Here is a 10761-nt window from a genome sequence, read left to right as displayed (position 1 = left end):
AGGTGCCATAGCCCTCATCATACGACCGAAGCTAGGTAGTCACTACGGGGTGCAAACGCACCCCCTCCCCCCTACCCCCCCCCCTAATTTTGTAAAAAATAGTAGTATTTCCTATATTTTCACCATATGTGCATCCCCAATAGCACAACTCCATGCACCCACGAGGTAAGTGCCTCTCCCTCTAATTTGCTCTAGCTTCACCATTGCCTCATCAACGACTGGTATGAGGTGCCATCATCCACTAGCAAAGGGATGTGCGGGAGACAAAATGGCCAGAGATACATATAAGGTGGTTCTTATTTTTTTTATCCAAACAATTTTTGTAATTTAAATTTTAGAAATAATATATGTGTACAACCAAGCAAGAATATTAGATTTCAATTACATTCTGGCTAATTCAATTCTCACTGAAAGCAATTCCTAGAATCTTATTACTTCAATTGGATTCAATTTATAGAATCAAAACTAGGTGTAGTATTCAAACAGGACTCAAGACCACACAAGTTGTAACACATATCGGTATTGCAGCTAGCTAGATTCGTATTAGTCAATGTCCGAGAAATTCCTGAAAATATAAATAAAAAACAAAAATGCCTGAAACCAAAAAACACCCTTCGTTATTTAATGTTAGGGGCCGTTTGTATCCCTCGTTTTAGAGGAATTAAAATCTACATAATGGAGTAGGTTATTTGGCTTGAGATTTAAGATTCTATAACTCTTCCATACTCACAAATAAGACTATCTCAATTTGATAGGATAAGAGATGGAAATGGATTTTATAGATCACTATGTATAATTCTATTCTACAATTTATAGCACATTCTTTAACATATTTTTCTACAATAGAAATGTAACATATAAGTACATCCCTTGTATGCCTAACATAAATTTTTAATTATATTCCATACTATATTAGCTTAATTAATCTATGTCTAAATTATAATTATTAGAATAAATTTCAAGGATCCAAATGGACCCTAGGGTAAAATAAGATAGTTGCAAATACATATATACAATATGTGCATGGTATAGCTATAGTACAACAAGAGTATGGTTGATCGTATGACAAATGAATATGATAGAATATAGACTTTAAATTTGAGATGGATCATGAATGCATTCAACAATAAGTATTTTATCTAGAGTCTAGAGGTAGGCATTGTGCGATGGAGGTAAATAAATTTTTGGATCAACAGAGGAAGTATATAATAGCAGTAAATCTTTGGCAAGGCAACATTGCAGTTACTGATACAAAGAGGAGGTGGTTGTTATTTTTTCTATTTTTATCACGATTGCATATGAAAGTTTATTGCTAATTTGATACTGCTAGATATCGAGAGTTCTATCAACCACTATGCTTGTATCATAATTTTTTTCACTTGACTCATGCCCGATGAGCACTGTTTCTATAGGCAAATCTAACTTAACCTACTTGTATAGTATAAACTTTTTATATGATCATATTAATTATTGGTCAAAGATAACAAATTTTGAATTTTGAAATAGGTGCATGTGTTCTATTTGAGATCGAGGGGATAGTAGTACTAGTAAGAGTTAAGCAACATTTATTTATAGAAAATACAACGTCAAAGTCTTGATTTGTTTTGGTAATTGAGTAACAACATTAGGTGAACCAATGTTTTTCTTGTGAGATGACTAGGTGCTTAATTCACAAGCTAGTTGAGACATACATGGAGCTATAGAGGAGATGGCAAGGACCATGGAAGTGAAGTGCTCAACAAGTGATACAAGATGATGGAGATGGATAGAATAGGAAGCTAAAGTCTGAAGGCAAAGGTATTTGCACTGGCCTAAGGTGTGTAGAGAAGTGAATGGTCGGTTTTGAATAGATAGTGGTACAAGATGAATTCTTTTGCTAATGCAATTATCTAGTGCTACTAGTTGAGGACTATTGACACATGTGCTAGATTGAGTGGCATGGCGAGGAAGCAAGTGAAAACCTTTGCAAAATATTTTAAAAATGCTACCTCAGTGCTAAATGTGTTCGTATTTATGTGGAAATTAGTTTAGAGTTAGCCATTTGAAAAGGTTAGAGAAAATAAGTTCAGTGTGGTCTTTACACTCACTAGAATTGTTCTTTAGAGACACTGAAGAGTAAATGTGACTCATTTGCACCAGTTTGAACATTACACTAGCGTTTTCAATGGGTCACTAGATAACTCCACTTATCCTAGAGAGTGCACCATTAGAGTTAGTTAACGAGGTCGTGCATTTAAGTTTGAAAGAAAAAGACCATATTAGTGTTTTTTATTCCCATCTCAAAATAAAAGAATAAGTTATGGCAAAACTACCCCTTAATAGAATCTCATCTTTCAAATTTGTAAAGGCTAGCAAAAGATGACTCTTCATATTTGCATGAGGTTAATATATGAGTGGTAAAGAAATTTAATACCATTTATTTAGCAAGTACAAAGCTACATTGCTCCTGATTCCAAACAAACAAATGTTATTGTGTTGATGAGGACATACTAAATGCAACGTTTTGGTCACTACAAGCATCTTTAGTTGCCACCTTTAATAATGTTATGCCTCATAGCCTTCCTTTTAGCTTGATGCAAACGCTTGTTTGGGCATTTGCGGATGAAATGCCCTTCCTGCTTGGAGTAGAAATAAGCTCTTTTTGCTTGAATACTCTGACGGTTGGACATTGCCTGAGGATAAATAGTTGATGATGGACAGAACACTTGTGTACTATAGAGTTGGGGTTGAGCTTGATCTGGGCTTTCATAGATCTTTAGGGAAAACATGTGATCCCATTTGAGTGACAAGGTAGTTGTGAGAACTGTTATCTATTTGACTATGGAATGTCATTCTCCTCTTCTCTGCTATTTCATGTAGTTTGTTCTCCACTACCAATGCTTTATCTACGAGTTGCTCGAAGTTGTCAAATGAGTGAGCTACTAGTAGGTACTGAACACCAAGGTCTAAACCTTTCGATGAAGTGATCTTGCTTCTCATCAGTATCCACCTCGCTAGGGGCATAACGTGATAAGTGAATGAATTTATCTCGATACCCACTGATAGACATGGATCCTTGCTTTAAACTCAGAAACTCCTTCTTTTTCAACTTGATTAGTCCTGGTGGCATATGGTATGATCTAAAGCTATCCTTAAACTCCTGCCAGGTGATATTAGCTGGAGTTGCATGAGAGCGGGTGTAGAAGACCCACCAATCCAATGCTGCTCCTTGAAGCTGTCCAGAAGCATATAAGACCTTCTTTGTATCATTGCACAGAGCGATCTCTAGGTGCCTCTCCACTGATTTGAGCCAATTATCAGCTTCTATAGGCTCAGAACAATGATCAAAAATCGGCAGACAACCCTTCATAAATTCTCCATGACTATCCCTAGGTGGAGTTTGCATCTGTTGAGCTTGAGCTTGCTGGAAAGAAGTCAATATCTGAACCATTCCTTGCAAAATCTAAGTCTGCATAGCCATCATCTTCTCCATTGTCACAGGGGCCAAAGGAGATGGTGGGTTCTTGTTGCCAGTGTTGTTACTTGCGCCTCCAGTGTTGCTCATTGTATTAACCATCTTTTTGGGTGAAAAGAGGGTGATCATGGAAAGGGTATGAGCAAGATATAACGTGTGAAAATAAGGTATAGAATGCAAGATATCATAGCATGGTATAAAAAATTAGATACAAAGAACAAGAATATCACATAACATGATTCAAATAATAACAAGATTAAACCCCCCAACTAATCACTCCCTCCATTCCAAATTATAAAGATTTTGGTTTTTTAGACACAACTTTTGATATGCATTTTTAGATATACACTATATCTTGATTAGAGAAAAGCTAAAATGTCTTATAATTTGGAATGTAGCTAACAATAACTTTTGTTGTCATGGACAACAACCTACAATACATGACACACTTTACAAAGATGCAGCTCATGCATAAACATGATAACAAATACACAAGCAAGCCTAAACTAGTTACTAAATGTGCTTGAAACTAAGTGTTTCTTTAGACTAAATGGTGAAAAAAGACTCCTAGGATTTTTCCAATAAGTTGTAGCCATCTTTAGGATACAAAAGAGTGAGGTAAGAGATAGTCTTAAAAGCTTGTTGAGGCAAGGAATAAACACAAGAGGAATGAATTAACAAGCAACAAGTTGGGGATAAAAAAATAAGGCTAAGGATATAGTGTAACAGAAAATAGCAAAAGTTTCTAAGAATAGAACCAAGTGGATTATATGTGCACCAGAATCAGTTTTACACCCATACAATGACATCATTAGTGAATAATATAAATATTGCTTTAAATAAAATAATTTAATTATTACAAAGTTCACTCAAAGTCATTAACAAAAATAATTCAAACACATCAAAAACTAACTCGTATTGGAACATCTAATCTTCCATAGGTAGCTTACTATGGAACACATATGCCTAGACTCCTCTATCTAAGTACTCATTCAGTATTTTTCCAAAATAATAATAAAGCAAGCGTGAATATCATCGTACTCAGCATGCATAGGGAATGATATTCACATGCTTAAAACAAGGAATAACTAACACTAGTTATACTCCAGTAAGCTTATTAGTCATCACATTTCATTAATAAAGTGTGTTATCCCAAAACCATTAGCTGATTACATATAAATATAAATAAGTTAAATAACATAAAGTAAGCATATATGAAACATAGCATAAAAATTAATAATTAATATTAATATAAATATAACATGCGAGATCTAGGTCACTCATAACCGTGAGAAGAATTAGTATATTAGTTTTAGACACTCTTAGAGGTTGTAGATTTTTATCCACATGACATGATACTAGTTTTCCTAAGGTGGACAACTTATTAAACACTTCCAAAGTTAGGCAAGGTTTCACTACGAGGCCTTTCCAAAGGGTCCCTCGAAGCGTATTAGTTTATAGAGCACAAGTTGTAGAAGCAATCTCCCATACCTAGGATTTAGGCAAGCATAGGAGAAAACTCCTATATCCAAAGGCCACCTAATATAGAAGCCTTCTTCCATATCCATGTTAGTATGAAACTAATGTCCACACAAGGATCCTCTAATTAATTAGGCAAAACTAATGATGAGTTCGTGTGGTTGCAATCTTTTCTTGGATGTTCACTTCATGTTCTAATTAAATTCGTTACAAGGTATCACCATCAATTCCATATGCAATGATAAGGTGTATCAACAATTTATAAAATCATATATCGTAAATAAAAGCTAAAGCAACTAAGAATCTATGTTCATGTATCCTAGCTAACAAGGAACATTCTAGAACCTATGAAGTCCTTATGAGGTATGACATGTGCATGCAGTATATAATCAATGATAAATGAGACATCAAAATGATCAAGAACACTTGCCTTTTATAATTTTTTTTGTTGCTGCTTAGAGTCTTGAAAATCTCTCTTTAATGTTCACCACTTACTATCCTAAACATAGCGAACAATGATCATAGATCACATAAGCATATATATATGTAGATACAAATAAACAATTGAAGATAAGTAAAATAGTACACCAAGCAATAGAAACAAAATGAAAAAGGAATACTAAAATGTCCAATAGAAATAGAATGGAAAAGGAATACTAAAATGTTGATGCAATGTTTTCTTGGATGTTCATTCCATGTTCCAATTAAATTCATTACCAAGTATCACCATCAATTCCATATACAATAATAAGGTGTATCAACAATTTATAAGATCATCATATGTCGTAAATAAAAGGTAAAGCAACTAAGCATTTAATACTCTTCATATACCTAGCTAACAAGGAAGATTGTACATCCTATGAAGTCATCATGAGTAACTCACACATGCATGCAGTATGTATCAATGATAAATGGGATATCAAAAAGATCAAGGACACTTACTTTGTATAATGTTTTGTTGTTGTTGCGTCTTCAAAATCTTGCTCTTGAATAATGTTCACCAGTTGCTCTGCTTCTAAATGTACCAAACAACGATCACATGAGCATATATATTAGATACAACAAACAAATTAAGACAAATAAAATAGTACACCAAGAAATAGAAACAAAATGGAAAAGGAATACTAAAATGCTAAACATGTCCCTACGATGGTAGAAGAACGCAATAATCATTACATAAATATTCCGAGCTATATATATTTAGCATGGTAAAAAGGTATTTTCTAATAAAAGTTTACTAACATTAGACCGTGCAAACTATTAGTTTAGTTTAGTTAATCATTTACACAATAATATGCCAGAACAATGGTTTAGGAAAATATCATTACCAAATTTCTAAACCTTTGCAGCAATATATACAAAGCTACTCCCTCCATCCCAAATTGCAAGTCGTTTGACTTTTTTTACCCCAAGTTTGACCACTCGACTTATTCAAAAAATTTGTGCAAATATAGTCAAATTTTAAGTCATTCTTGAAGAACTTTTATTAATAAACCAATACACAATAAAAAAGTGATATTTTGTACAAAACTTTGAATAAGACGAGTGATCAAACTTGATATTAAAAAAGTCGAACAACTTACAATTTGGGATGGATTGAGTATATGCTAAAAACAACGCTAGTACACGAATATAGAGGGGTCTTTATATCATTGGATGAACTAATAATATATCAAAAGAATTATTGGACTGGCTGAGTTAGAACAGTTGGATGAAGAAGGATTAAACAAATGGCTAATTAACGTACTCTTAACCACATACAGTTAGAAACTTAGAATAGATTAAACCATGCATATAGGCAAAACTTCAGGATCCATATGCTGACTCAGGCGGCAAGGCAAAACTTAGACGGCAGAGGTGTCCAGAGAAGAAAATCACCGGCGGCAGGCGGCAGCACGACTTCGGCTCAAGTATATATAACGCAGCTGCAGATCGCGGGCGGAAGAACAGTGCTGACGGACGAGATCGACGTCGACGGCGGTCACGAGCTCGGCCAACGCTGGTGCAAAAGTAGGGCACGGGGCGTGGCGGCGGGTTGGGGCAGACGAGGCGCGCGACGACCCGATCGGGTTAGTGGTGGCAGCTGCCTCTTATGGCTCTCTCTCTATATATAAGACGTGGGCTGGGCATGGGGGCAAGGGTGTTAAGGCCCACATTGGGGGGATTAGGCCCATAGAAGTATGACGGTGATCTGATTTCCATTTCCGTCTACTCGTAAAAGGAATTTCCAACATGAAATGCTGCTGAGATATAGTAATTATTAATCATATAGTTCTCTGTTAGAACTCGCAAGCTTGGCAATGTCCGATTTTCTTTCTAAATTATCATGCTATATACTCCAGCACTCTGTTTGCCCCGGGCACTGCCGTTCCGATCGGAATGTACAAACGATGGAATTCAGAGAGGATCAATCGCAAATCAGAGTCAATTTAGTCCTTACAATATCATGTTGCATCAATGAATCATGAAAATCCTCTTTGTAAGAACAAAAAGTCGACCACGGCGGGTAGGAACACAAATTTTGTCGCAATACCAACACCAACACCCCATGTCAGCAGCAGGGAAGAACAGCACATCTGGGGACCTAACTCTACCTTGAACGGATTGGTACTATCCTATTACCTGCTTGGCACGCTCCAGAAAAGCATCAAAATTTCTGGACCTGTTCTTGTTGATTCACAGATTAAGCTCCATCCACCTATTCTGCATCGCCATCAACACCGTCGTCTTCAACATCTTCAATTTTTTGAGGTGCCACACTGTCTTCCACAACTGTAGGGTCATCATCTCTAGACACTTCAGGGCCTGGTCCTGCAGACACTTCAGGGCCTGGTCCTGCAGATACCTTAACCATTGCTGGGCGGAGTAATCTTTCCCCGAGTTTGAAACCTTTTCGAAATTCCTGGAGAATGATCCCCTCTTCGTACTCCGATGAATCTTCTCTCATAATAGCCTCATGAAGCTGAAACACAAGGTGCAATAAGGAATCATTTTAAAAGGAAAAAAAAAGACCCTTGCAAATGCTCGGATGTGGACAGCTATAAAGATTTAGCATTTCTGTTGCAGAAGTCAAATAGTCAATAGACTCTACCACCTGATTACACTGAAATACTAAAAATGTACGAGTAGATATGTAGTGTAGCAACAAAACTTTAAGTGGAATATGCAAATCTCAGAATTTAATTTTAGTCTAGATGATGTTTTGCTAAGACTAGCTTACCATAGGATCAAATGGTTTGCCAACAGTTTCGACATCTTCAACGCCCAGTGAATTCAGAATCTCAATAAATTGCTTATAAATGCTCTGGTAGCTATTATTTATTTTCTCCTCTCCCTCTGTTTCCACCTTTATTTGCATTTTTGCTCTTTCAAAGTTGTCGAGAACAGGCAAAAAGCTCTCTATAAGTTCCCCTTGCACATTTTCCATCATGTTAAGCTTCTCATTTTCTGTCCTTTTCCTGAAATTGTCAAAATCAGCACTGATCCTCAAGATACGCTCTCGTTGAGTTGCTAGTTCGGCATTTAGAGCAGTGATTTTGTTCAGAAGAGAGTTCTTCTCATCCTCGATAGAAAGTAAAAAGGACTCTATCTCAGCAGCTTTTGCTTCATCATCATTAATCAGAGCTTCTCTGTATGACTGCAGTGTTGTCACAATAATAGATGGAGTTTCATCTGTGCTTCCAGCACCATCATCTGCAGCACTATCTCCAGTAACTTCGGTTTCTGAATCCTCCTGCAGCATAGAAAAACAATATCATACAAAAAAGCCCAAGCATCCAATAGACAGATTATCTGTACATGGAGGTGGATAGAATTGATAATGAATTTCTTCGGCTTTTAAACAAGCATTCAAAGGAAAGCAAGATATTGTTGCACTATGCCATCTTTAAAGAAAATTCCAACCTAACATAATAGAACATTTTCCTTTAAATTATTATGTTGCTGTCATGTAATCTGCAGAAAGATTGCATCCCTGCACTGCAATTTAACTATTGTAAAGGCGTTACACAAATCAGTGCCATACTGTATCTAAAGCTAGAATGAAGGCTTCGATATATAACTTTTCAAATCCAAAGACCTCTAACAAAATTCCAACATAATAACATAATAGCATTTATAGTGAAATGCAACAAATCAATGTCCTCAACCAACAAGATTGTGCATTTTGCTATACTTCAAGGATCAAACAGGAGACTAGCATCTTCATGAATTAGCACAGGTGCACAGGCATGCAGCTGGGTACTGCTATTGCTGTCACACCATCAGAGTGGCAGCATCACATGAAAGTGTTTTTACAAGTACAGATAAGTTCCACTAAACAAAGATGCACCACTGATGCGACTACCCTACTTTTCCAAGGTTTTCCATAAAAGTGCAGCACCCTGGTTTTTCTAACAGATAGCTAATGCTTTCGAATTAGTGAAACTTTGGCAGTCATTACTTGCAAAAGTCCTATCCAATACTCGCTCTAATATTGATCAAACTTCAAAAGAAATTTACATTAGACTAGTGAGTGTGAGTTATGAAGCCAACAAGCTTATATTGAAAATGAATCATAATTTAGCATAACTTAACATGAATTTCCGAATGTTTCCCAGCGAAAATATAACTATCATGGACAGCGAGGCTATATAGTTTAAGTATCACAACTGTCCTACATTGCTAAATCAGGATCTTCTTGAGGACCACCTAAAAATCACTAATCATGACTAACCAAGGTCTTTACAGGGCACTGAAGAAGGCAAAGCAGAAATCTTCATGATTTACCAAACAACATACTGAAAGATTTTTAACTGGACATAAAACAACTCAAGAATGTAGGTCCAGCTGCTTATTCCCCCAAATTACAGCACTTATGTATCCCCAGCCATATAATCAAAACATAGCGAAAAGAAGCGGTAGCTTTGACAAAAATTGTGTATCTACCTACTCCAAACAAGTAAGAGCAAATAATTCGTTGTCAGAAGTGAATGCAGATCATTACCATCACTAAACAGACCATAGGCAACCCTGTTGTTCAAAGAATGAACAACATGTCACCTCCGGTTCATATTTTTCTACTTCAAATTTACTAGGACGCTAACGATATCAGGAATCTCACAGCTATTCTTCACAATTGAAGCAACCACCCGTCCATTGGACACAGAGGAACGACAGAGGTTACACGAGCTACGGCCACCAGAACACCCACCCTCACCTGCGTCGCCGTCTGCGCAGCCTCGTCGGCCTCGGTGGCGGCCAGGCGCCGGAACCGGGCCCCGTCGCGACAGAAGACGTGCGGAGTCGGCAGCAGCCACGCCCGGAGCGGTCGGGCGGGCGCGCGCCGGGAGCAGGCGAGCCGCAGGCACCGCCCACGCGGCTCCCGTGCGGGCAGCGGCGACGAGGGCGGGGGCGCGAGGGCCGCGGCCGTGCGGAGTAAGGCAGCCATGGGCGCGCGGTCGCCGGTGGAGGGCCGGCGCGGAGAGGAGTTTTGTTTGCGCTCGGATGCGGCCTGCGGGGGAGGTACGAGATAACCCTCGCCTTCAGATGGATGGGTGGGGAATGGATCGAGAATTCGAGATGGCTCCTTGCTTGCTTTTGTATTTTCCCGAAGAGTGGAGAGACTCTCGAGCACTCTCAGCAATAATTTTGCACATTAAATTCACAAGAAGCGTGTTAAATTTTCACAACAAGGAGTTACACCCAAAATGCTAAAATATTTTGGATTCAGATCACTTTTTTACATTTGAGAACTAAACACTTTAAAGTTGTCAAAAAAGATATCCTATAAACTTTTGTGTTTTGCGAAGTAGGAGGTCTAAAACCGTGTAAATGTTCTTGGGTGACAT

At 37.6% G+C, this 10761-nt stretch overlaps 1 protein-coding gene and 1 long non-coding RNA gene across 3 annotated transcripts; both read right to left on the bottom strand.

The window, feature by feature from the left end:
- On the bottom strand, positions 1527 to 6995 carry LOC110434605. The gene is made up of 3 exons (XR_002452150.1): positions 6812 to 6995; positions 5876 to 5948; positions 1527 to 5432 (listed from the first exon to the last, which is right to left on the bottom strand). It is a non-coding gene; the product is annotated as an uncharacterized LOC110434605 (long non-coding RNA).
- LOC8072453 (protein GrpE) lies at positions 7326 to 10487 on the bottom strand. Of its 2 annotated transcripts, none has more exons than XM_021460375.1 (3): positions 10125 to 10487; positions 8154 to 8666; positions 7326 to 7895 (listed from the first exon to the last, which is right to left on the bottom strand). In XM_021460375.1, exons 1-3 carry the CDS (start codon positions 10359 to 10361, stop codon positions 7632 to 7634), a joined length of 1014 nt encoding a protein of 337 aa, XP_021316050.1. In that variant the 5' UTR covers positions 10362 to 10487; the 3' UTR covers positions 7326 to 7631. The 2 variants fall into 2 exon arrangements, with proteins under 2 accessions (XP_021316050.1, XP_002452436.1); XM_002452391.2 differs by having other exon boundaries at positions 7343 to 7895; positions 10131 to 10486.

The sequence above is a fragment of the Sorghum bicolor genome, chromosome 4 (assembly GCF_000003195.3).
Source record: "Sorghum bicolor cultivar BTx623 chromosome 4, Sorghum_bicolor_NCBIv3, whole genome shotgun sequence".
NCBI classification, from domain to species: Eukaryota; Viridiplantae; Streptophyta; class Magnoliopsida; order Poales; family Poaceae; genus Sorghum; species Sorghum bicolor.
The sequence above is the reverse complement of the archived record's forward strand: the minus strand, read 5'-3'. Positions and strand labels throughout refer to the sequence as shown.

Coding starts and splice junctions, on each gene's coding strand:
- LOC8072453 (XM_021460375.1), bottom strand. CDS start 10,361: ATGGCTGCCTTACTCCGCACGGCCGCGGCCCTCGCGCCCCCGCCCTCG. Junction 8,667..10,124: donor AGACGGCGACGCAGGTGAGG/GTGGGTGTTCTG, acceptor TCTATGCTGCAG/GAGGATTCAGAAACCGAAGT. Junction 7,896..8,153: donor GCAAACCATTTGATCCTATG/GTAAGCTAGTCT, acceptor CTTGTGTTTCAG/CTTCATGAGGCTATTATGAG.